Source organism: Stegostoma tigrinum, chromosome 6, assembly GCF_030684315.1.
Source record: "Stegostoma tigrinum isolate sSteTig4 chromosome 6, sSteTig4.hap1, whole genome shotgun sequence".
Classification (NCBI taxonomy): Eukaryota; Metazoa; Chordata; class Chondrichthyes; order Orectolobiformes; family Stegostomatidae; genus Stegostoma; species Stegostoma tigrinum.
The window spans coordinates 14964575-14991963 of NC_081359.1; the positions used below are offsets into that span (position 1 = coordinate 14964575).

Genomic DNA, 27389 nt, shown 5'->3' on the forward strand with positions numbered 1-27389 from the left:
GAGGAGTAGGGTGTAAAATTGCAAACTCTGTGTTTGTTTCAAATGGCCTTTATCTAGAGGATTGAACGTGGTGTCCCCGCGAATAAGATTTACTCTCTACCTCCGGGTATAGCCCAAGTGAGATAGTTTGTGAGGGTCACAAATAGGCCTAGAGTGGGTTACGGATGTGTCGTTCCCTAAATGACATTGGCCGGCTCAAATTGACAACTTTAAGTTGTCACACTTTCTTTCCATCATCAGTTTTAGTTTAATATAATTCCAGTGTTTTGTGTACAACATCCCTTGGGAAGGCGATCGGCAGAGAAGATGTAGCTGGGATGTGGGAGTGCTATTTTCCCTGTTCGCCTCTGCCCAAACACTGAACAAAAGTGCTTCCCTGTAGCTATTCGCTCGCTCGTCATAGCAACTGACACATGATCTGGCGCAAACACGCCAGACAGAGGGGAGCACTGGATACCCTAAACATGCCTTAAGCATCTTGTGCAGGCCCGGATTCGCCACACTCTCGGAACCCAACAAAACCCGGTCTCCACCATGTACCGTGCCTATCAACCTATTGTACCCACTGGAAGCAAGTACCTGCAGGAGAAATGGGACCGAGCTTGTTACCACGAGCACCGGCGAAAGGTAAGGCAGGACAGTCAGAGACTGAGCGACTGCGAATAACTCAATACTGCCAGGTGTGAAGATAGCTGTATGGCCGGGACAGAAATGTGAAGAGCTATTCAATTAATCAAACAATTAGTGTTTGTATCTACTTACCTGTTTAAACCGCCTTTCTAGCCCGTTCCAGCTAGAATATTTAATACGTACGGATTTTTTCTTTTGCATGCAGTTGCATTTTTGAAAATCCTTGCTTGGGTCGCCTTTGTTTTTCTTTGCCTAGCTATCCATGTATGTCAACATGCATGTTGAAATTTGCCTTGTAAGTTCTGTATGTAAACAGTCTCAGTGACGACTGTATACTCTGGCCACCAGGTAGTTCTGTGGAATGGCTTTCGAAAGTCTTTCCCACTCCATAGCTATTTTTAAAAGAAAAACAAACAATTTACACTTCCTGACCCCAAGCAACACCATAAGTCACATACTAATGGCAGATATATATTATTTTTTACACCATAATTGTGAGAATATTGCAAAATGACTTCATTAGCTGCAAAGTGCCTTGGGACACCCTAAAGTAGTAAAGCGTGAGCATAATATAAAAGCAGAATCTCATGGGCGTTAGAAATCGGAAAATAAACGCAGCAAATGTCTGAAAAACTCAGTAGATCTAACAACATTTGTTGACATACAAACAGAGTTTGCATTCCTTCTTGTAAATATGAAGAGCTATTTATTCACTTAACCAAACAATTAGTGTTTGTAATAACAAGGTGTAGAGCTGGATGAACACAGCAGGCCAGGCATCATCAGAGGAGCAGGAAGGCTGACGTTTCGGCTCTGGACCCTTCTTCAGAAAATGATGTTTTTTTCTTTTTTCAGAAATCCTTTTCTGAAGAAGGGTCCAGGCCCGAAGTGTCAGCTTTCCTGCTCCTCTGATGCTGCTTGGCCTGCTGTGTTCATCCAGCTCCACACCTTGTTATTTCAGACTCCAGCATCGGCAGTTCCGACTATTTCTGAATTAGTGTTTGTATCTGTTTAAACTGTCTTTCTAACCCTTTTCAGCTTGAATATTTAATGCATACAGTTTTTTTTCTTTTGCATGCAATTGCCTCTTTGAAAATCCTTGTTTTTCTTTGCTTATCTTTCTGTGTACGTCAACATACATTTAGAATTTGCCATGTAAATTCTGTATGTAAACAGTTTTCAGTGACAACTACAGACTCTTCCTCCAGGTGACTCTGTGGAGGGTCTTTCTAAAGTCTTCCCCACACTGTAGCTATCTTCCAAAGAAATACATTCATAGGAGTTGGGAGGACATGTTGCGGCTGCAGGGGACATTAGTTAGGCCACTGTTGGAATACTGTGGGCAATTCTAGTCACCTGCTATAGGAAGGATGTTGTGAAACTTAGAAGGGTTCTGAAAAGATTCATGAGGATGTTGCCGGGGTTGAATGATTTGACCTGTAGGGAGAGGCTGATAAGGCTGGGGCTATTTTTCCTGAAGCGTCAGAGGCTGAGGGGTGACCTTATAGAGGTTTATAAAATGTTTGAGGGGCACGGATAGAGTAAATAGACAAAGACTTTTCCTGAGATGGGAGAGTCAACAACTAGAGAGCATAGATTTAAGGTGAGAGGGGAAAGATTTACAAGAGAGCTAAGGGGCAACTTTTTCATGCAGAGGATGGTACGTGTGCGGAATGAGCTGTCAGAGGAAGTGGTGGAGACTAGTACAAATACAACATTTATTCCTCAAAGTGGTTCTGTGGTTTTTTTACACTTAGATAGAAGACTAGACCTTGGTTTAACATCTCATCCAAAAGACAGCACCTCTCACAATACAGCACTCCCTCAGTACTACATTGGAGCATCAACCTTAATTATGTGCAGAAGTCTCTGCTACAGGATGTAAATGCTCATCCTTCAGACTCAGGGATAAAAGTGCTATCAATTGATATATGGCTGACAAATTAGGCCTGAGGTGGTGCGGTAAAGACCTTTGGGAAATGCTCTCATATCCTGGAAGGTGATGGGCCAAGTTGTAGGAGATCATGTTCACTTAGATGACACAAACTCCACACATTCTGAAAGACTATGCTGCTTTAGAAGCATTTAAGTTTTACTCTGCCGTTATCACCAGTACATTTAGGGTCAATATTTGCATCAAAATGATAAAAGAAGTGGACCTGCCTTAATAAGTGATGCGGTTACTGACCATATAAATGATAAACAATGTAACCATAATTTAGCCGTTATGAACTGCATGTTGTTTTCATCAGTTATAGAAGCGATACATCAAAGGGGGTGGGGCTTTGCAAAGTCATTTGAACGAGTTACAGAATGAAACATGCTGGCACAATGAAACATTTCAATTCAACACCATTTATGAATTAAGTTGATGGAAAGGTTGGCATCTGTTACTGTTTTAGCTTGAAAGCAGCTCAGTGAATAAGAAAGAGAAGAAAAAGATTCAATTTAATATGCCGTATTTATTCTTGACATATTTGATTTGAAATAGAGTCACAGAGATGTACAGCATGGAAACAGTCCAACTCGTCCGTGCCGACCAGATATCCTAGATAAATCTAGTCCCATTTGCCAGCACTTAACCCATATCCCTCTAAACCCTTCCTATTCATATACTCATCTAGGTGCCTTTTAAATGTTGTATTTGTACCAATTTCCACCACTTCCTCTGACAGCTCATTCCACACACGCACCATCCTCTGCATGAAAAAGTCGCCCCTTAGCTCTCTTGTAAATCTTTCCCCTCTCACCTTAAATCTATGCTCTTTAGTTGTTGACTCTCCCATCTCAGGAAAAGTCTTTGTCTATTTATTCTATCCGTGCCCCTCAACATTTTAGAAACCTCTATAAGGTTGCCCGTCAGCCTCTGATGCTTCAGGAAAAATAGCCCCAGCCTTATCAGCCTCTTCCCATAGGTCAAACCATCCAACCCCGGCAACATCCTCATGAATCTTTTCAGAACTCTTCCAGGATGAGGCATTCCACTCCCGTACATCTCAGATGTCCTCATTTTTCAAGGACCGCAACTTCCCCCGCTCAGTGGTCAAGAACGCTCTCGACTGTGTTTCCCGCATTTCCTGCAACTCATCCCACACACCCCCTCCCCGCAATAACAACAAAAACAGAAGCCCCCTCATCCTCACATACCACCCCACCAACATCTGGATCCAAAGCATCATCCTCCGACACTTCCGCCATCTCCAATCTGACCCCACCACCAAAGACATTTTTCCCTCCCCACCCTTATCTGCTTTCCGGAGGGACCACTCTCTCCGTGACTCCCTTGACTGCTCCACACTCCCCTCCAACCCCACCACACCCAGCAATTTTCCCTGCAACCGCCCCTCACCTCCCCCCTCACCCCCATCCCAGGCCCCTTCACCTGCACCTCTGCTAATGTAGTATACTGTATCCGCTATTCCCGTTGTGGCTTCCTCTACATCGGGGAAACCAAGTGGAGGCTTGGGGACCGCTTTGCAGAACATCTACACTCAGTTCGCACTAAACAACTGCACCTCCCAGTTGCGAACCATTTCAACTCCCCCTCCCATTCCTCAGACGACATGTCCATCATGGGCCTCCTGCAGTGCCACAACGATGCCACCCGAAGGTTGCGGGAACAGCAACTCACATTCTGCTTGGGAACCCTACAACCCAGTAGTATCAATGTGGACTTCACAAGCTTCAAAATCTCCCCTCCCCCTACCACATCCCAAAGCCAGCCCAGCTTGTTCCCACCTCCCTGACCTGTTCTTCCTCCCACCTATCCCCTCCTCCCACCTCAAGCCCCACCCCCATCTCCTACCTACAAACATAATCCCGTCCCCTTGACCTGTCTATCCTTCCTTGCCTGACCTATCATCTCCTCCCTAAGTGCCCACCTACATTCACCTTTACTGGCTCCATCCCCGCCTCTTTGACTTGTCTGTCTCCTCTCCACCTATCTTCTCCTCTAGCCTTCTTGTATTCGCCTCCCCCTCTGTCCCTGTTTATTTTGGAACCCCCTTCCCCTCCCCCCTTTCTGAAGAATGGTCTAGGCCCAAAACATCAGCCTTCCTGATCCTCTGATGCTGCTTGGCCTGCTGTGTTCATTCCAGCTCCACACCTTGTTATCTCCTACTATCTCTGAAAGAATAACCTAATAAATTTGCAAAGATTAGTGGTAACACTGAATACTGGACAAAATTTAGAAACCAGCAAAGAATGAAAAAGAAAAAATTACGAGGAAGAAATTAGAATAAGAGAGAAAGCAAGCTAGAAAAGCAAGAATAAACAGTTAAGACTTTCTATAACTATTTAAAGAGAAAAGTAATTAAAGTGAACTCTGGTCCTCTCGTTCGAGTGAGTCTGGGGAATTAATTGTGTGACATTATAAAATAGCAAAATTAGTTTATAGTTTTTTTGAGTTTGTGTTCATTGTGGATAAAGCAAACATTATTCTTGGAATATTAGTAAATAGCAAATGAAAAATAAGGGTGCAACTTCAAACAATTATAATCGTAAGGGAGCGGACCTGGTAAAAGAACCACAGAGTGCAAAGAGTGGCACGGTGGCTCACTGGTTAGCACTGCTGCGTCATAGCACCCGGGACCTGGGTTCAGTTGCAGCCTCAGGTGACTGTCTGTGTGGAGTTTGCATGATCACCCCGTGTCTGTGCGGATTTCCCCTAAGTGCTCTGGTTTCTTCTCACAATCCAAAGATGTGCAGTTTGGCCAAGCATAAATTTCCCATAGTGTTCCTGGATGTGTAAATTAGGTGGATTATCCATGGGAAATACAGGGTGGGTGTGGTGTTGGGGGGTGCCCATCTAGGTGGGGTGATCTGTGGAGAGTCAGTGTGGACTTGTTGGGATGAATAGCCTATTTCCACACTGTAGGGATTCTATGAACAAGAAATTAAGCTAAATCAAAAGAAACTCTAAAAGCTGTCAAGTCCTCGGAACTGAAGGACCTGATCCTAGAGTCTTAAACGAGATCACAGTAGGTGTCTTGATTGTAATTTTTTTAAAAATTATCTAGATTCTGGAAAGGCCCCAAGATATTGGAAAACAGTGATTGGACTTGTCTATTCAACAAATAAAGGAGGCACAAAGGGAGAAACTGTAGGCCTGTTAGTTGAATACCAATCATAGGGAAAATGCAGATATCTGTTATTATGAAAGGCACTTAAAATAGCCCAACATAATTGGGCAGGGTCAACCTGGATTTCTAAGAGGTATATCAAGTTTTACTATTTTGTTAGAATTCTTTGAGGAAGAGATGTCTGCAAAGTGAAACCTGTGGATGTTGTGTACTTGAATCTCTAGAAGGTATATGATAAAGTGACACATCATAGAAATATAGAAAGTAGGAGCAAGAGAAAGATGTTTGGCCCTTCCAGCCTGCCTGACCATTTGTTTCGCTCAGGGCTGATCATCTGACTCAGCCTGTTCCTGTTTTTCTCCCCAGATCCTTTGATCCCTTTAGCCCCGAACACTATATCCAACTCCTTCCCGAAATCTTACAATGCTTTGGCCTTGAAGGTTATGACACAAAATAAGATCTCATGATTTAATGGGTGAAATATTAGCATAGATAGAGGATTGCTTAGTGAATGGAAAGTGATGAGTAACAAGGATCATTACTGGGGCCACAACGATTTTAAAATTATTGAAATGACTAAGATGAAGGGACTGAATGAACAGTAACTACATTTTCTAATGGTACAAAGACAGAATGTTAAGTTGTGAAGAGGATGTAAGTAATTTACAAAGGAATATGGACAAATTAAGTGAGTGTGGCAGATGTGGCAAAATGTGAACTTGTCTACTTCGGCAAGAGCAATAGGAACACAGCATATTATTTAATGAGCGAGAGGCTGCAGAACTTGACAGTGCAGAGGCATTTGGGCGTCCTGGTATATGAATCATAAAAAGTTGGTGTGAAGTTGCAGTAAGTGATTAGGAAGGCAAATGAAATGCTGAAATTTCTATCAAGGAAAATGGATTATAAATAATAGGAAAGTCATGCTACAGCTGTCTAGGGCATTGGTGACACCACATTTGAAGTATTTTTACAGTTTGGTCTCCCTTTATAAGAAAGGATATAATTGCATTAGAAACATTCCATAGACTATTTACTTAGTTCTGAGCTTCCGAGGTTGGAGTGGGGAGGGTGAGCTGATCTCATGAAGAAAGGTTCCACAGGCTGGTCCTGTATCCATTGGAGTTCAGAAGAGTGGGAGCTTATCTCATTGAGACATATAATATCCTGAAGGAATTTGACTGGGTGAACGCTGAAAGAATTCTTCGCCTTATGGCAAAGAATAAGAGATCCCCCATTTAACATAGAAATGAATAGAAATTTTATTTGATTAAAGTATTATTAGCCTTTGTATTCTCTTCCCCACTGCAGCGTCAGAGGCTGCGTAATAAATATTTTTAAGGTTCAATTATATATATTCTTGATTGATAAAGAAGTCAAAGGTTATGAGGGTAGACAGGGGAATACAGCTGAGCCACAAGCATGCTCAAGAGGCCAAATAACCTCCTGCTCATAATTTGTGTGTTTGTAAGTTTCTGTAAGTTTGGTCATTTATCCCTTTGTTGTTAGTAGCATCTTGCCAAATGCAAGCTAACTGTGTATCTTATGTTACAACAGCAACTAAACTTCAGAAATACTTAATTAGCTGTAAAGTGTTTTGGGGTATACTAAGATTCTACATTCCTTTCTTCAAATCTTTTATTTTCTGTTCCTTTCTCTCTTTTGTTTCTCTATGGGAGGTGTATGCTGGGGAAGTGGGAGAGAGGGGCTGGGTTGGTGGGGGAGGGAGTGGTTGTATATGCCCAATGGTGTGGGGGGAACAGTGAATAGCAAAGTCACACCTCATTGTGTCTGAAAAGGCTATCAGTAGCAGAAAGCCTGATCTGGTCTTTCGCTAATGGCAAATCCAATGGGAGTGGCAAAGTATACAAACCACGATAATAAAATGTGAGGCTGGATGAACACAGCAGGCCCAGCAGCATCTCAGGAGCGCCGAGATGCTGCTGGGCCTGCTGTGTTCATCCAGTCTCACATTTTATTATCTTGGATTCTCCAGCATCTGCAGTTCCCATTATCACTTATACAAACCACGTAGTGTTTTAATTTGGAGGCAGACAGCTATGAGCCACATGGTATCAAAAGTGAGATGGATAAGTATTTGAAAGGAAACAACATCTAAAAATGCAATGGGAAATTTGTTTAGAACAGATGGCTCTGGTTGGAGTGTGATTTCTTGTACAGGACTCAACTTTATAAATTAAAGGTTGGGCCATGGCTGGAATATCGTGCCCAATTCAGCATGCTGCATTTCAAGAGAAAACAAGGCCTTGAGAAGTTGTACAGGAGATTTACTATGAGTCATGAACAATTTTGCTCGCGTTAATAAAGAGAAACTGCTTCCACTGTTAGCAGGGTCAGTAACCAAAGATTCACTTCCAAGGTAATTGGCAAAAGAACCAGAGAGAGATGAAGAGTTTTGTTTTATTCAGCAAGTTGTCGTGATCTTGAATATACTGCCTGAAAGGCCAGTAAAAAGTGATTTAATGGAAAAGGGAAACTGGATAAATAATTTGAGATGAAATACATGGACGTCTTTGGGGAAAAATGAGGGGAGGGAGTTTAATCACAAGCACAGTAGGCTGAATGGCCTCCTGTGTGTATAAGATTCTATGACTCATGTCATGGTATCATTTCTGTGAAACAGCATTTACTCCTATTGATTTTCAATGCCAACAAATGTACTTTTGAACTTCAAAGCAGCATTGGACAGGTTGCACTTGTAAGTGGCAGCTTGTATGGAGCAACCAGAGTATTTCCATGGAAACACAAAACATTTGCGTGATGGAGTGAATGAGATGAATGTTCATTTTTATAGAGTGCTGCAGATGTTTGGATATTAAATTAAGTCCATGTGTTGGTAGAAAGCTGTCTGATTGTCGAATCTGGTCAAGGTTACGGTTCACAGCTCATGTAAACATTTATGGAACTTTGAATGCGATGAATCACATGAGAAGTTCAACCTCACAATGTGGTTGCGAGCTCCACCCACACCCTTCCTCCTACTTGAAGAAGCGGATGTGTTTTTGTCAGTGTTCAATTTTGAGGCTAGCTGCCACGAGCTCATAAGTTTCAAACTCTGAATCTTCGTGTCCACAGGTGTGGGAGTGCTGTGGAGCAATGGATCATAATGGAATGATTAAAATGGCTCACAACAATTTGAAGCAAGATTTGCTCAAGAGAGAAAAACATCCAGGTATAGAGAGGGAGGAAGAAGTAATATCTTGGTCCTTGTGAAAACAATTTAATTTGTATTCTGGATTTGGGCTGGCTTTCAAAAGGTAATTGGATGTGCAGCTGCAGGGAAAAGGCTGTAGGTAGGACTATAGGTAAAAGTGGGAGGATGAGGCTAGGCTAGGTCAGGAAGGTATCATGGGTTTCCTGTATTGGAGCTCATGAGTTTAATCGGAGGCTGGAATGTTCTTCCTCAACCTTCCTCAAACCGGCATGGAAGTGACAAAAATAGAAGGGAAGCCCAGCAGTGAGGCCATGTTGGTGTTACAGAGCATGTGCATGATTTACCCTACTTGGAGGTGGCAAGAAGGGCAAATAATTAGTTGAGTTGACCCTGGGAAGGTACTTGGACCCTTCATGCCACCTCAATAATTAGTTCTGAGGGCAAGGGGCATGGGTAAACCTTTTGATCCACCACCAGACAAGACCCTTAAGCAATCAATTAATGGCCACTTAAATACGTTGATTCATCAGCGGCCCAATGATCTGCTTTCCTAGCAGTCCATAAAAGAGGCTGATCTTCCAGGATGGTCAGGCATGAGGAAGGAAGTCCATTTGCTCCAATTTTGGTGCCGTCTGGGACAGCATGCTGGGGGGGCGGGGGGGTTGCGGGAGGGGCGGTGGGGGGTGCAGGAATGGGGACACGGAAAGCAATTGCCTGCCCTTGCTTCTGTCAACCCGGCTCAACCCCAGCCCACAATTCTCCAACTTACCTATTGACTCTTACAACCGCCTCACGGTGTTGCAGCCTAGGCCCCAGCAATGATCTCCCAGTCCTGGAAGGTGCCCAGCTTCTGACTGATGTGGGGCGGGATTCGGAATTTTAAGGTGGAGACTTTGCAAGACCTGAAGTCGGCAAGCACAAGTGAGAATGAGTGAATAGAATTTAATGCTGGCCCAGGAGTCAATAGGATTCATGAAGAATGCTAAAAACTCTAAGGAGAGTCAATGCATGAAATATCTGGATAGAGTATAGTACCAAGTTAGAACTTGTGATCAGTAGATTATATGAAATCAAGAGATATGAAGATAAAACCCGAAAGTGTAGCTGACAGCAGAAGATTGCCATCATTTTATTAAATGGTGGAGGAGGCTTGAGCAGTCAAGTGGGTCTATGCCTAGTCATATCTTTCCTGCTGTTATAAACAATAGGAATGATGTTGCTAGGGTAATAAGTATATTGGTGCTTCTGGCAAAACTATGAAAGGAACACATTATAATAGAAACTACATCAAGCAGATGAGTGTTTAGTTATATAATTATGGCTATAAGCTGCAAGCTGGCCTTTGAATCAAGGTGAAGGTTCCTTGACAACATATTGTGAAAGCTATTGATTACAATTGTACAAACCACACTATCCAAGTTTACGTAGTACTGAATCAATTAAAGTAATACAATGGAACCAGCATTTAAATAGATTAACTCTCACTAATAAAATCCTAAATATCTCAAGTCGGTGATACCTACTGGTCTCAGTGTTCCATCAAAAAAGAAACAGCATTTAAAGCAAGATTTCCAAAGCCACCAGATTCCAAACACCCTAGCGGTGAGAAGTACAAACAGGTTATTTGAAATAAACGCAGAGAATGCTGGAGAAACACAGCAGGTCTGGCAGCATCTGTGGAGAGAGAGCAGGCTTACACTTTGATAACAAAGTGTGTAGCTGGATGAACACAGCAGGCCAAGCAGCATCTCAGAAGCATAAAAGCTGACGTTTTGGGACTAGACCCTTCATCAGAAAGGGGGATGGAGACAGGGTTCTGAAATAAATAGGGAAAGAGGGGGAGGCGGACCAAAGATGGATAGAGGAGAAGCTAGGTGGAGAGGAGAGTATAGGTGGGGAGGTGGGGAGGGGATAGGTCAGTCCGGGGAGGGCGGACAGGTCAAGGAGGTGGGATGAGGTTAGTAGGTAGGAGATGGAGGTGTGGCTTGAGGTGGGAGCAGGGGATCGGTGAGAGGAAGAACAGGCTAGGGAGGTGGGGACGAGTTGGGCTGGTTTAGTGATGCAGTGGGAGGAGGGGACAAGCTGGGCTAGATTTGGGATGCAGTGGGGGAAGGGGAGATTTTGAAGCCATTGGGCTGCAGGGTTCCCAAGCGGAATATGAGTTGCTCATATTCCCAGGATGGACATGTCGTCTAAGGAATGGGAGGGGGAGTTGAAATGGTTCGCAACTGGGAGGTGTAGTTGTTTGTTGCGAACCGAGCGGAGGTGTTCTGCAAAGCGGTCACCAAACCTCCGCTTGATTTCCCAATGTAGAGGAAGCCACACCGGGTACAGTGGATACAGTTTACCACATTGGCAGATGTGCAGGTGAACATCTGCTTAATATGGAAAGTCATCTTGGGGCCTGGGATGGGGGTGAGGGAGGAGGTGTGGGGGCAAGTGTAGCATTTCCTGCGGTTGCAGGGGAAGGTGCCGGGTGTGGTGGGGTTGGAGGGCAGTGTGGAGCGAACAAGGGAGTCATGGAGAGAGTGGTCTCTCCGGAAGGCAGACAAGGGTGGGGATGGAAAAATGTCTTGGGTGGTGGGGTCGGATTGTAGATGGCGGAAGTGTCGGACGATGATGCCTTGTATCCGGAGGTTGGTGGGGTGGTATGTGAGGACGAGGGGGATTCTCTTAGGGCGGTTATTGCAGGGGGGGGGTGTGAGGGATGTGTTGCGGGAAATGCGGGAGACACGGTCAAGGACGTTCTCGACCACTGCAGGGTGAGGGGGGGAGTTGCGGTCCTTGAAGCACGCGGACATCTGGGATGTGCGGGAGTGGAATGCCTCATCCTGGGGGCAGATGCAGTGGAGGCGAAGGAATTGGGAATAAGGGATGGAATTTTTGCAGGGGGCTGGGTGGAAGGATGTGTATTCTAGGTAGCTGTGGGATTTGGTGGGCTTGAAATGGTCATCAGTTTCTAGCTGGTTGCCTGAGATGGAGACAGCGAGGTCCAGGAAGGTGGCGGATGTGTTGGAGATGGCCCAGGTGAACTTGAGGTTGGGGTGGAAGGTGTTGGTGAAGTGGATGAACTGTTTGAGCTCCTCTTTGGAGCAAGGGGCAGCGCCGATACAGTCATCAATGTAACGGAGGAAGATGTGGGGTTTGGGGCCAGTATAGGTGCGGAAAAGGGACTGTTACACTTTGAGTCCAGTGTGATTCTTCTTCGAATTAATCTGTCCAGTGAGATTCAAATATCATTCTGTACACAAATGAAATGCATCTAATCACTTCAGCAAGGAAGAATTAATGACATTGTAGATGCAGCACAGCAACAGGCCAATTGGGGCAGGCTGTGATAATGTCACTGAACTATTTCAGAATTCCAGGTTCGAAACATACCATGGTAGATTGTGAGATTTGAATTCAATAAAATGTGGAATGTAGTTGACTCTTATCTGCCCTCTGAAAAGGCTTTGAAAGCCATTCACTTGTATCAAAACTGCAACAAAGTTTAGCAACAAAAAACACAGTTGGACCACCTAGCACTGAGCACTGGAAATGATAACCGCAAACATAGTCGTCAACCTCCTCAGCAACATCTGGGAGATGTGCCAAAATTGGGAAAGCTGCTCCACTGACCCGTTAAGGAATAGTCTGACATAGTCACACCTACAGAATTGTACCTTTCAGACAATGACCCAGACAGCATTGACATTACCATCATGTCTGGTGGAAAAATGTCTTGGGTGTCCCATCGGCAGGACAGACCCATGAGAGATGACAGCACAGCTGTTTACATTCGGGAACATGAGGATCTGGGAATTGTCAGAATTGACTCTGGACACAAGAAGTCTTGTGGCATCAGATCAGACACAGACATGGAAGCCTCCTGCTGATTACTACCTACTGCACCCTGTCAGTTAGTGAATCAGTACTCCTTCATTTTGAACATCACTTAGCGGAAGCATTGAGGATGGCAATGACATGGAATGTACTCGGGGTAGAGGACTTCCATTGTCCACCTCCCAACAGTTCGGACTACCGTAACTGACAGAGCTGGTTAAGTCCTAAAACGCATAGCTGCTAGACTGAGTCTATGGGAGGTGGTGAAAACATCAAGAAGAGGGATAAATCTACTTGACCGCATCTTCACCAATGGTTCTGTTGCAGATGCATCTGTCTATGACAGTATCAATACCAGTGACCACTGCAAAGTCCTTGTTGAGACAGAGTCCCATCTTCATATTGAGGATACAATGGTACCACATATGTACTAAATGGAATAGATTTGGAACAGATTTAGCCACTCAAGACTGGGCATCCTTGGGGTTCTATGGGCCATCAGCAACAGCAGAATTATATTCAACCGCAAATTGTAACTGCATCATCCAGCAGATCCCCCAGTTTACAATTACTATTACAAACAATAGATCAGATCTGAGCTCTGCAGTCCTGCCATATCCAGATTTGATTGTTCGAGTCAATTAAACAACTAGCAGGAAATGAAGGCGCCACACATACCCTCATCCTCAATGGTGGGGCTGTCCAGCACACCAGTGTAAAAAAAGGTCCGAAGTGCTGACTGTATGATCCATCCGTGCTACTTCCTGAGGCTCCCAGGATTTCTGATGGCAGTTTTTAACCAATCTGATTCATGCTATGCAATATCAAAAAATGGCTGCATGCACAAAGTCTCTGGGCACTGACAACATTCCAGCAATAGTACTAAACACTTGTGCCCCAGAACTAACTGTGTCCTTAAGCAGTACAGCCACAATGCTGCCATCTACCCAACAATGTGGAAAGCTGTCCACCTATACTGTGTACACTAAAAACAGGGCAAGTACCACTCTGTCTGACTATTCTCAATCAGCAGCAACGTGTTGGAAACAGCTGTAGATATGCAACCAAACAGCACTTGCAAAGGAACCTGATCATTTAATTCACTTTGGGTTCTGCAAGGGCCATACAGCTGTCGACTACATTACAGTCTTGGTCCCAAATATAGACGAAAGAGCCAAACCCTAGAGCTGTCCTTAACATAAAAGCCACATTTGGCCAAGTATAGAATAAAACAGCCCTGGTAAAATTAGAGCCAATGGGAATCATGGAACACTCACCACTGAACGGAAGGTGCTGTTAAAAACCCTTAGCAAAATGTAATCACTAAGAATCAAGGAGAAAACACTTCACTAGTTTAAGTTATACTTAATACAAAATAACATGGCTGTGGTTACAGTGATAATGGGAACTACAGATGCTGGAGAATCCAAGGTAACAAAGTGTAGAGCTGGATGAACACAGCAGGCTAAGCAGCATCTCAGGAGAACAAATGCTGACGTTTCGGGCCTAGACCCTTCATCACTTTGTTACCTTGGCTGTGGTTATAGTCAACTTTCTTCGCTCAAAGACATTTCCGCAGGAGTTCCTCGGAGTAGTATGCTGGGCCCCACCATCTTCAATTGTTTCATCAATAACCTTCTCCCCACCATAAGGTCAGAGGGAGAGGATGTTTGCTGATGATTGCAGAATGTTCAACACCATTTATGGCTCCTCAGACAGAGAAACAGTCCATGTCCATATCCAGCAAATCATTTACTATATCCAGACTTGAACTGACAAGTGGCAAGTAACATCTATGCTACGGAAGTGCCGAGCAGTGATAGTGTCTGATAAGAGAGAATTTTTCCATCACCCCTCGATGTTCAATGGTATTACCAACACTAAATTCCCCACTATCAACATCCTGGGAGTTACAATTAACCAGTCATTTATATATCATGGCTACAAGAACTAGTCAAAGTCTAGGAATTCTGCATCAAGTAACACACAGACCTGGTTCCCAGAGTTTCTCCATCATCTTCGCGGCTCAAGTTAGGTGTGATGAAAGATTCTCCATTTGCCTAGATGGGTTTAGCTCAAACATCACTGACAAACCTTGACACAATACAGGGCCAAGTGGCTCACTTGATTAACATCCCACCCACTACATTCAATATTCATACCCTTTACCACTGATGCACACTGGCAGCAGTGTGTACCATCTACAAGATGTATGGCTATAATTCAGCAAGGCTCCTGTGACAGCCCTTCCAAACCCATACCTTTTTCCACTTAGAGGGAAATGGGAACAGTGATGCTCGCATCCCAGGAACAAGTTGGTCTTTGCTGGTGTGCAAAACAAGAAACCTTCTGCCTTAACAATTGGCTAATGAAAATTTCAAAGCTGGAATTGGTACAAGTGAAGCTAGGATCAACTCAGCCTTGATTCTAATATGGAGCTGGAGGAACACAGCTGGCCTGCTGTGTTTCTCCAGCTCCACACTGTTGCCTCTGACTAAGAACATCTGCAGTTCTTGTTAGCTCTGACCCTTGATTTTTGGTTTTGTAGATTAATTGAAATTCCTTTTGAACTGCCTGGCAGCAATCAGAGAGAATCTTTTGTTTTATCTGCAGTGCAGAGGTGTTTAAATAACTATCTCAAAGCTGTGACTGTTGCAATACTCATTCCAAGCACAAAGACATCTGGTAATGACAGATAGACTGTAGTTGTAGTCGGTATTTAACCCTGCTTTTTGTACTTCCCTGGAGGGCAAAACAGATTTATCAGCAAGAGGTGGCTTTCTGCTGAGAGATGGAGATAGTCAGTCAGCACATGATCTCATCTTGTTAAGTCTCCCTGTTTGTAGTTTTCCAGGCTCTTTACAGGTGTGATATGCCATTGTCTTCACACAGAACCTTGCTGTACAGTTAGTTAATTTACATCTGAAGTTTTTGTTCTTTTCTAGTAATGGATTTTCTTTTAAAAGAAGATACATTCTGGAATTAAAAACAGAAAAATGTCTATAAATACTCCATGGTCCTGATCCATCATTGTAACAACAGGCTTGAGGGACTGAATGGTGTTCCTGGAGTTCATTTACTTAACAGCTGCTTGAAGGGGAGGCGATGGCCTAGTGATAGTATTGCTGAACTGTTAATCCAGAGACCCAGCTCATGTTCTGAGCATTTGGGTTCAAATCCCGCCACAGCAGATGGTGGAATTTGAGTTCAATAAATGTCTGGAAGTAAGAGTCCAATGATGACTCTGAATCCTCGGTGGATTGTCAGAAAATCCCATCTGGTTCACTAATGTATTAAAGGAAAGGAAACTGCCATCCTTACCTGGTCTGGCCTACACCTGACTTCAGACCCACAGCAATGTGGCTGACTCATAAATGCCCTCTGGGCAATTAGGGATGGGCAATGAATGCTGGCCTAGCCCTCGTCCCATAAATAAATAAAAAATATAGATATATACTCATCAATTTATTTGTCAAGAAGCAAGGAGTATGAGAGGTAAAATGCTGCACTTGAAGGAGCTTACCTGCAGCTAGTCTGATTCTTCTACTGGTATTATTGTGTGCCTGTAACTTGCCCATTTTCAGATCTAATTGGGAGTGGAGTTTGGGTCCAGCTAGTATGGCTTGGGAAAACTGTACAGATCCCTATGCTGTTTTGTCATTGAATATTCCCTTGTTTGCTTTAACCTTCTCTTGCAGGTTAAGGATGCAAAGTCAACAATTGACAACCATTCTCCTGAAACCTATTCTCATCTTAATTTGAAATTTAAGAAGCTGAAGGTAATGCCTGTGATTCATAATCTCCTGCTGTCTCTTATTGCTTTCAATCCTTTTACCTTTTCTCATCATTAATGAAGTGAGGTTATGCACCTCAGGCTGTGCACTTCCCAGTATCCACATGACTGAGATGGGAAACACATCCCATGGAGACATTATGACAAAAAAAACTTAAGCGGAACCAAAGAAAATGTACAAAGTGTAAAAGGAACCTGTAGAATGTGTCTGAGATAACAAAGTGTGGAGCTGGATGAACACAACAGGCCAAGCAGCATCTTAGGAACACAAAAGCTTACATTTCAGGCCTAGACCCAGGGTCTAGGCCTGAAACATCAGCTTTTGTGCTCCTAAGATGCTGCTTGGCCTGTTGTGTTCATCCAGCTTCACACTTTGTTATCTCGGATTCTCCAACATCTGCAGTTCCTATTATCTCTGTAGGATGTATCTACCAGTTTTGAACTGCAGTGCTAAAATGACTATCTGGTAGAAACTTTACCAGTTAGATGTAGAAGAGATGTTTCTACTTATGGACAGAACTCAACAACAAGGGCGAATTAATAGGAGGTGTTCATTATTGGGTTTTTTGAGAACGCAAGTAATGACGTAGATAGAATAGATATAGCATTTCTGGATTTCCAAACGTATCTGAAAGGTTAATAGATAAGAACTCTTGGAGTTAGAGATAATGTATTAGCAAGGATAGAGGATTGGTTGACACTCAGGAAGCTGAAAATGGTCATAAATGGAGCGTTTTCAAATTGAGAGGCAGTAAATAGTGAAGTGCCTCAAGGATCAGTGCTGGAGCCTCAGCTATTTACAATCTTGATTAATGATTTAGATCGAAAGTGCAGAGAGAGAGTAATTTGTCCAAATTTGTTGATAACACAAAGCCAGGTGGAAAGAAAAGCTGTGAGAAAGACACAAACAAGCTGCAAAAAGAGATCTAGGTGAGAATTAAGTGAGCAGGCAACAAGAGAGCAGATGGAGTATTATGTGTGTATGAAATGTATAAAGTGTTCACCTACATTATAGAAGTAGAAAATCAGTATGTTTTTTAAAAAGGTTGATGTTCATAAAGACTTGGTGTGCTTGTACAAATTACACAGCAAGTTAGTATATCAGTGCAGTAAGCAATTAGGAAAGCAAACAGCATTTTTACCTTTATTGCTCGGGGATTGGAGTAAATGAATTTAAAAGTCCTATCACAATTGTACAGGGTTTTGCTGAGACCACAGTCGGAGTGTAGTTTTGGCTTCTACGTTACGATAGGGCATATTTGCACTGGAGGTGGTACGGTGGCAATTGATTGAATTGTCCCTGAAATGAGGAAGCTATCCTGTGTTGAGAGGCTGGGTAAATTGGGCCTACACTCTCTGGAGTTCAGAAAAATGAGATCTATTTGAAACATACTATGTTCTCAAGAGGTTGATAGGTTAGATGCTGTTTCCGCTTGTCAGGGACTTTAAAACACATGGCAGAGTCTCGGGATAAGGGGACCAATCATTGTGTTTTTGCAGGAAGCTAGATAAACACAAGGGAGAATTGAATAGAAGGATATGCTGATAAAGTGAGATTAAGTTTGATAGCTTGTGAGGAGTATAGGCACCAGTGTAAACCAATTGGGCCGACTTGCTTGTTTCTGTGCTATCGATTTTATATTTTGACATGTACTAGTATTGATTATAAATTGAATGGAACAAAGAAAATTCAGCAAAAAGTCTTCTGTCTCTGAATACAGCTGCTGCCCATGCTTACACACACAGCTCTCTGATAGTGTCTCAGAAATGCTGGTTCAGCTTTTATGCAGCCAGATTGTTAAGATGTGGAAACATTTTAATGCTATTGAGTGATGCTGGGAAACAGTGGGGAGAATATGGTGTGCAGTACTGAAATCAGCAAGACTCCTAGTTAACGCATTTTCCCATGCTCTGAGAGCAGCAAGCAGTTTTGTTTGTCACAGGGACAGCAAGCATGTTGGGATAAAATGTCGGTGGACAGCGACTGGGATTTGTGCCGTCTGATATGGATGTCTCCGGGTGTAAATTCTGAAATGCGAAATCGTTTTATTTTAAAATATTTAATACCCCCTCCCTCCATTCTCTCACCTCCTGTCCTGAAAATGCAGTCACGCTGAGTCCCAGCTCAAGCCTCACTTTGGAGAAGCGAACACATAACCTATGCTAACATTTGCCATGAAGTACTGAGGCAGTGCTGCACTGCCTGAGAATGGCATCTTTCAGATAGGACGACTCCACCCGCTCTCAGATATTTGTTTAAGATCCCATTGTATGCCTTGAAGAGGAGCAGGGGAGTACTCCCTGACTTCAGGGACAAGATTTATCCCCAAAAACATCACTAAAAATAGATTATCTGGTCATTAACATATTGCTGTTTGTGATAGTAATAATGCAAAATGTCAAAAATACTCAGCAGTTCAGGTAGCATCTGTTGAGAGTGAAACAGAGCTAAATTTTTATATCAGAATTGCTGTTCTTCAGAAATAAAGAAGGGTCCCGAACCAAAGCACCAGCTTTCCTGATCCTCTGATGCTGCCTGGCCTGCTGTGTTCCTCCAGCTCCATACTGCTGTTAATAGGAGTTAGCTGTAAGCAGATTGGTTTCCTAAACAAACAGTGACTACACTTCAAAAGTAATATATTTTGAGACACCCCAAGACTATGAAAGGTAATGTGTAAATATAATGTCGTCACCTTTCTGGGACACCACAAGAGTAAGTTTCTATACCCATCTGCCCGAGCCAGAAAGTCGGATTCACCTCCTTAAATGTAAAATGTGAATTTGTTCTTTCCCACAAAGAATGGAGTTGAAGGTCTTAACTATATTTTATATATATATATATATATATATATATATACATATGTCACAGCTTGAGGAAGACAGACTGTCAATCATTGAAAGAGATAACCAGCTGTTGCTTCAAAAGATGTCGACAATCATGAGGACCACAGGCCGAGTTGACAATAAAAATGAGTATAAATTGAAAAGGTAACATTTCTGACTTTTCCTCTTCCTTTGTGGTTATGTGTTCTGGCAATAATTGTTCAGGTGTGTTCCAATGGCTAAGTGCTCCTTGAAGCACTTCGTGTGGCTCCTCGAAGCAAAAAGTATACCTGAAGTTTTAAGTTTCTTAAAGTAAATATCCAGGGTCACCAATGCTCCAGTCATGTTCCCAGGAAAATAACTGGGTAGTTAAAAAAAGAGTTTTGTATTTTTGCTGAACTACCCAGCATAAATGAGGCCATTCAGCCCATTCTGTCTGCATTGGCTCTTTGAAAAAGTTATCCCATTGATCCTAACTAAGCCCTGGTCTTTACTCCTAGTCTTGCAGAACAGGAAAATGTCCTCAAATAAATATCCACCACTCTTTCAGTAGTCCTTCCAGATCTCGACAAGATGTTAGGTGAGTTTATAACCTCATGTTACCGTTGGCTCTTTTTCCAATCATTTTAAATTTGTGATCTCCGGTGACCAATGTTCATGCTGCTGGAGACTGTTTCTCCTTAGTTACTTTAGAAAACCTCTTCCTAACACTGAACATTTTCCCATTAAATCTCCCCAAAACCTATTCTGCAGTGAGCAGAACAATCCCAACTTTTCAAGAGTCCCCGCATAACTGAAAGTTCCTGACCCCTGGAGCATGAACATCACTGGCAGCTTCGGACAGACGCAGACTGAACGCAATGCAAGTGCAAGTTATTGATGGTTATTAATGATTAAACTGTAGACAGAAGCATGGGAGAACAAGGCTTCACCAACGCCACCTTCCACCAGGTTTCAGGCCTGTGGGATCTGAGGTCAACATAGCATAGCTCCTTACGGACATGATCAATAGCTATCAATCAGTTGAAGGATAATTAACCCTTTACTCTACATCAGGTATCATTCCAGTAATTCTCCTCTGCGGTGTCTCTACAGCCTTGCTGTCCTTCCTAAAGTCTGAAATGTAGAAGTAAATGCCATGGATGGTGGAATGTACAGGATGGTTGGAGGCAAGGGGTCATCTGGGAACTCTACTCCAAACCAGAGTTGGCAACCTAAATGCGCATCGTCTTGCTGGAATTCCTGGTTGAAACAGGATACCGATGAGGCCTAATAGTGGTCGGGAATGTGGAAACCGAAATAATAGTATGCCAACCCTGTCTCTGTCATAGTGCCACCTCTGGTGGCTCAGTGGTTAGCACTGCTGCCTCACAGCGCGAGGGACCCGGGTTCGATTCCAGCCTCGGGCAACTGTCTCTGTGGAGTTTGCACATTCTTCCTGTGTCTGCGTGGGTTTCCTCCGGGTGCTCCGGTTTCCTCCCACAGTCTGAAGATGTGCAGGTTAGGTGGATTGGCGATGCTAAATTGCCCATTGTGTTCAGGGATGTGTAGATTAGGTGGGTTACAGAGGGATGGGTCTGGGTGTGGACTTGTTGGGCCGAAGGCCATGTTTCCACACTGTAGGGATTTTGTGATGATGATTCCCAGTGTTGTACTGAGGGAGTGACACAGAGATACTGGATAATGGATGAAACATTAAGCTGAATCCTATCTGTCCTCTCCATTTCACATAAAGGATCCCATGCCCCTGTTATGAGTAAGAGCAGGAGGGATTTCCCAATATTCTGGCCAGTATTTCCTCAAAGGATCATTGATCGCTGAAGGTGGGATTGCAGGTACAGCAGGTGATTAAAAAGACAAATGGATTTTTGTCTGCCATTGTAGAGGGATGGTGTTTAAAAACAGGGAGGCTATGCTGCAGCTGTATAGGGTCCTGGTAAGACCACACCTGGAGTACTGTGTGCAGTTTTGGTCTCCTTACTTGAGAAAAGATATTCTAGCACTGGAGGGGGTACAGAAGAGATTCGCTTGGTTGATTCCAGAGTTGAGAGGGTTGGATTATGAAAAGAGACTGAGTAGGCTGGGATTATACTCATTGGAAATCAGAAGAATGAGGGGATATCTTACAGAAACATATACGATTATGAAGGGAATAGATAAAGTGGAGGCAGGGAGGTTGTTTCCGCTAGCAGGTGAAGCTAGGACTAGAGGGCATAGCCTCAAAATAAAGGGAAGCAGATGTAGGACTGAGATCAGGAGGAACTTCTTCACCCAGAGGGTTGTGAATCTGTGGAATTCCCTGCCCAGTGAAGTGGTTGAAGCTACCTCACTGAATGTTTTTAAGGCAAAGCCAGATAAATTTTTGAACAGTAAAGGAATTAAGGGTTATGGTGAGTGGTTGGGTAAATGGAGCTGAGTCTCAAAAAGATCAGCCATGATCTTATTAAATGGCAGGTCAGGCTCGAGGGGCCGGATGGCCTACTCCTGCTCCTAGTTCTTAGGTTCTTACGTTCTTATGATCTATTTTCTATTCATGGAAACTTGGTGTGTGCAAGTTGTAGCTACAAAAGTAATTTGTTGGCCAGAAAGCACTTGGGAATGTCCTGACAACTGGATAAGAGATTAAATTAACGTGAGCTTTGTTTCAAACTGCCGTTAAATCAGTTTAAACAGTGAAAAGCGACACCGAGAACAGCTGAGAGTCAATCAAGAAAACAAGACAATGAAGGAGCGCCTCAAATTGGTCCAGCCTCAATATAATCATTTGAAATGGCATGAAGACTGGTATAAAACTGAGAAGCTCTTGGACCATATTGCTCACTATCCTCGTGGCTGTTACAGTGCACAGAACTCAAAGGTAATTCTTCAATCAGTGGGACACCAGCACTGTTTCTGTATGCCACACGTCTGCTGCACCAGTGAAAGCTTTGATTCTCTCCCATGTACCTGGAAGGCTGTTCAAAATGTTCTTTGTACTATGAGGATAGAACTGTTCCTGAGATCGCTACATTCCAAACTCTTGCACATCCTCAAATCCACTTATGGGAACCCTGCCTTTAGCTGGTGGGGTTCCGAATCTCCGAAATTCCCTCTTTAAATCTCTGCACCTCTTCACCCCTTTCTCCTCATTCCAGACAATCCTTAAAACCTCCCTCTTTGATCCATCTGTCAGCTGTCATAATATCTCCCTACGTGGCACAAAATTTAGTTGATAGCACACCGGTAAAGCACCTTGTGATGTTTCACTACAAAAAAAAGGCGCTATATAAGTGCACAATGCTGAAGTTTCTCAATTCCCCAGACTCCGCACACTCTCTGCCCCCAGGCTGCCTATTGCACTTAAAACAGGAAGTGGACAGTGACTTATTTCCTGCTAACAATAATCACTCGACTGAACCAGAGTCACACTGCAGTCGGCAACTTTCTTTCTTAGATGCATTACAAACTTTATTCAAGTCATTCTGATTAAAAGAGGCGTAAGTTAAAACAAGACACTGTGGGTAAACTTCAGGGATCCTTGGGTAACCTGAGGGATGTTGGGAGAACTTTTACAAATTCATACTTATGGCACAGAGCTCCAACTCCCTGGATCTCTCCACCCACTCATTTTGAAATTAAGCTCACAGCTACATTTTAGCAGGTAGCTGTCTCATCTCTGAGTCCAAAAATTCTGCGTTCAAGTCCCACTCCACATCTTGAACCTAAAAAGCTATGCTAACACAGTCAGTGCACAACTGAAGTGTGATCTTTCAGACGCAGTGTTAAATCAAGGCCCTATCTGCTCTCTTGAGTAGACTTAAAAGATCCAATTTCACGATTTTGAAGAAGAGCAGGGGAGTTCTAACTGATGTGTACGGTCAATATTTATCCTTCAACAAACATTACAAAACTAAATCAACTGATCATGATTGCATTAATGTTTGTGGAAGTTTGCTGTGCACAAACCGGCTGCCATGTTTCATTAAAACATTGACTTTACTGCAAAAGTACTTAATTGGCTATAAAGTCATCAGGAAAGGTGCTATAAAAATGCAAATCTTTTTCATGGATGCTTATGAGGTTAGAGTTTAATTTTCAATGGAAAACTCTGTGTTTGTTTGGATTTTCAGGTACAATTACAAAACTGAAGTCAATGGGAATCAGGAGGAAAATTTTCCATTGGTTGGAGTCAGACCTGGCACAAAGGAAGAGGGTTGTGGTTGATCATCTCCAACAAGAGAGAATCAAACCATGTCCCCCTGATATTCATTGACATTACCATCGCTGAAATCCCCACTATCAATATCCAATGACAAGACACTGACTGGTACAAGCCATATACATACTTTAGCTGCAAGATCAGGTCAGGGGCGGGGAGTTCTACAGTGAGCAACTAATTTCCTGACTTCCCAAGGCCTGCCTGTCACCTACAAGGCAGAAATCAAGAGTGTGACTGAATACTTCACACTTCTGCGGCTGAGTGCAGCTCTAACAACATTCCAAAGAGGTGTGACACCATCCAAGACAAAGCGGCCTATTTGATTAACATCCCATCCAGCACCAATGCACAATGGCAGCAGTGTGAACCATCGAAAAGATGCACTGCGTTAACTCTCCAAGATTCCTTTGACAGCAATTTCCAAAATCTCGGTCACCTTGAAGGACAAAAAAAGGCAAATGCATGGGAAACACCATCACCTGCAAATTTCCCTCCAAGCCAGACAATTTTCAGATTAAAATTATATTGCTGGTCCTTTCCTGTCTCTGGCCCAAAATCCTGGAACTTCTTGGTGTCCCTAAGTAACAAGGATTACAGAGGTTCAAGAAGGCAGCTCACCATTACTTCGGCAACATCAATTAGGAATAGATAATAAGGGCTGGCCTAGCTAGTGATGCCCCTATCCTGCGAATGAATAAATAAAACTGTTTGGTTTGTTTTATTTAGATTGATCTTTGGTAGGTCGTCTATTAATCTACATTTTACTTTTTGTCCCCAGCCACAATCTGAAGCTGTCAGATCTGCACCAGCAAAACGAACCAACAAAAATAAAAATGTACAACCAAGTGGCTCAAAGTAAAAGTCAACAAGAGACATGGGGCCAAGCAACATTCCTGGACCAACTTCACGATATCCTCAATTCTAATCCCCGTTGTTCACATTAATGCAGCTAAACAATCTACCTTCTCTTCAACTGACAGATAAAGCTGAAATCCAAGTTCAATCTTAAGTGTAATTTGCCTGTCGTAATTATTGTGCGAAGTTTCTTGAATCTTGTAACTTAAACTGGATCATTGGACATGCCTTCTCTCCTAATTTTTTCTAATTTTCCAACAAGCAAGATTCCACACCAGGCTTACCGATTGATTAACATCACCTCAGGGTTTCAATGATTTAGGAGGATCAACAAGTGACTGCTGCTTTGTGGGTATGGATAGGGTTCAGCGTAGGGGGCAAATGAGTTGGAGGGGAATGAATTTGGGTAGGGGTTATTGTGGGAGGGACAGTGAAAAGCTGAAGGGAGAGGATTTTGGAGTAAGGGAGTTGAGCAAGGGGTAGAATGAGGAGACATTGGTGGAAAATAGATTGGCTGAGGAGGTGGAAATTGGCGCCTGGACTCTAGGGAGGTATTAGGGATTATGTTACGATGAGGGAAGCAGTATATTGGCAGTCTGGAGGGCTTATGGCAGGGAAAGGGAGGATTGGGTGGAGAAATTGGAGGAGGGAAGAGGATTTGAGGGGGAATTGATGGGTGAGGGTGATTGGATGGAATTATTGGCCAGGTGAGGGAAATTGAGGGAGTGGGTATGATGTGGGTAGGTCTGATTGGAGAGGGGTAATTATTGGGCATGTGAACTGATTAGGGAACTATGACGGAATTAGGGGATATTGGATGAGGAAGAGGAATTGGGTTGAGAGAGCGCCATACAAAAGTCCTGGAAAATGACAGACACCAATTTAATCAAGATGAAGAGCATGAAACTGAATAGAAGCTGAAAAGTGACATTCTTCGGATGCTGGAAATCCAAGATAAGAACTAAAAAGACTGGAAAAGGTCATGACATCTGGTGGTATCTGTCAAGGGAAACAGATTTAACATTTCATCTCAATCACCCTTCATTGGAACATTAAAATGAATTGGCTCAATAGTCTGGTCTTTGAGTGTTTATTGAGGGCGGGGCGGGGCGGTGTAGTGAACTAAAGTTGCTACGTTTTGTAATTCTTTGGTTGGATGATGAAGTGAGGTTGTGGTCTGGATGTTTAATATGTCTCTGAAAGGAAAGCACAAGTCTCTGAGACTCTTCAATGTACTGAGGAGATCACATATTCAGCCAAGTGTGCAGGGCAACTTTGTTTTTGCTCGTTTGAGGTGTTTGTTATGTATACCTACCAGAAGTATGGTCAGTTTGTGCAACTCCCATCACTGTGCTACTCTCTGTTGCTTACGAATGTTTCCACTGTTGTTAACTTGGGTTTCTGCCCCTCACCTACTCCACCCACATCACCTCCACCCAGAATAAACCACATAGCACAGAAAGCACATCCTACAACACAAAACAACTTGCACCTTCTCATTTGTCTTCAAAGTAATTGATAGCACTTCAAAAATTGTGATACATCCCCGCACTTAAAAACAACTCCACCTTTCCTGCACCAGGAGATGAAAGATCACTTTGTACAAAGTTCATGTTTGTTGGCAATTTCGGCAGGTTGTTGTAGTGATCTGGAATGCGCTGCCTGAAGAGGAGGTGCAGGGAATGGATTCAGTAGGAACTATCAAAAAGGAATTGGATAACCATTTTGAAAAGGACCAATGTGTAGGGCTACAGGGAAAGATGACGGACAGTGGAACTAACTGAATAGCTCATACAGCCAGCACAGCGTGCAGTGGTCCAAATGCCTCCTTCTGCACTGCACAACTCTAATAGAACCTGCAGATATTTTATAGTTAATCTCTAGCACAAGAGACCATTTATTTCTTCACTGTTGCTCTGAAGGTGCCAATGTAAAAAGAGTTTCCCCATCTTTTTCTGAAGTTGGCATTTAGTCTTAATCTCCGCCTCTATAATGTCCTTTTTAGTCATCAAGGGTGGTTTGTGTGTGAATAAAACTTTGATCCACAAACGTAATGAAGGAAAACTACAACGTAATAAACCAATCTCCAAAACTCAGGAACAAGTGTATCACACACAATGAGACATCATCCCAGTCATCCCAGATGTTAGCATGACTGGAGGGGTTGAATTATAAGGAAAGGCTGGATAGACTGGGATTTCTTTCCCTGGAGCACAGGAGGCTGAGGGGTGACCTTACAGAGGTTTGTAAAATCATGAGGGACATAGATGGAGGTGAATTGCAAAGGTCCTTGCCCTAGAGTAGGAAAATTCAAAACTTAGAGGGCATAGGTTTAAGGTGAAAGATTTAGAAGTGTGCATATGGGACAAACTACCAGAGGATGTGGTAGATGCAGCTACAGTTAAACATTTAAAAGACATTTGGACAGGTACATGAATCAGAAAGGTTTAGAGGGATATGGGACAAACCCACGGAAATGGGACTAGTTTAGTTTGGGAAGCCTAGTTGACCCGGATGATTGAATCCAATGCTATGTAACTTGATGACTCTGTCAGCATTTGTTATAGAGAAACAGAGTTAGCATTTCAAGTCAATGAGCCTTCATCAGAACACAGGCCTTTGGCCTGAAAAGTGTTCGTACTGCGCTCTCTACAGACGACACTGAAACTGCGGAGTATTTCCTGTCCCAATCAAATTTCCAGAATTTGCAGTTTCTACTTTTTTTAGGCAATGACCCAGTTATTTTCTTTGAAGGAATTATCTTTCAACATTCAATACACTAATTTAGTGACTGGGCTATAGTCAATGCTCCTATATCTGAGGTCTGCCCCTTTGTACACTCACAGTACCTGCTACTGTCTGTGTCGCTATCATTATACCTGGCCTCTTCCATCTCTGACATGGAAGACTGAGAAAACTCATTAAGTACAGCCTCCGATAATGTTTGTCACATAAAGAGGAGGGGAAATCTGGAGCTCTCTGCCCCTGAAAAACTGTTGAAACTGTGAG

The 27389-nt window shown here is 43.1% G+C and overlaps 1 protein-coding gene across 4 annotated transcripts; it reads left to right on the plus strand.

Annotated features, from left to right (window-relative positions):
* Positions 1-327: 327 nt before the first annotated feature.
* Positions 328-25451, plus strand: LOC125453154 (uncharacterized protein CFAP97D2). 4 transcript variants are annotated; one of them, XR_007247708.2, is made up of 6 exons: positions 328-627; positions 16410-16490; positions 19374-19492; positions 21992-22184; positions 23437-23633; positions 24304-24419. XR_007247708.2 is itself a non-coding variant. In XM_048532338.1 (5 exons), exons 1-5 carry the CDS (start codon positions 535-537, stop codon positions 24382-24384), a joined length of 567 nt encoding a protein of 188 aa, XP_048388295.1. In that variant the 5' UTR covers positions 328-534; the 3' UTR covers positions 24385-25451. The 4 variants fall into 4 exon arrangements, 3 of the variants coding, with proteins under 3 accessions (XP_048388295.1, XP_048388298.1, XP_048388297.1); XM_048532338.1 differs by lacking the exon at positions 23437-23633 and having other exon boundaries at positions 24304-25451; XM_048532341.1 differs by lacking the exons at positions 21992-22184; positions 23437-23633 and having other exon boundaries at positions 24304-25451.
* The last annotated feature ends 1938 nt before the right edge of the window (positions 25452-27389 follow it).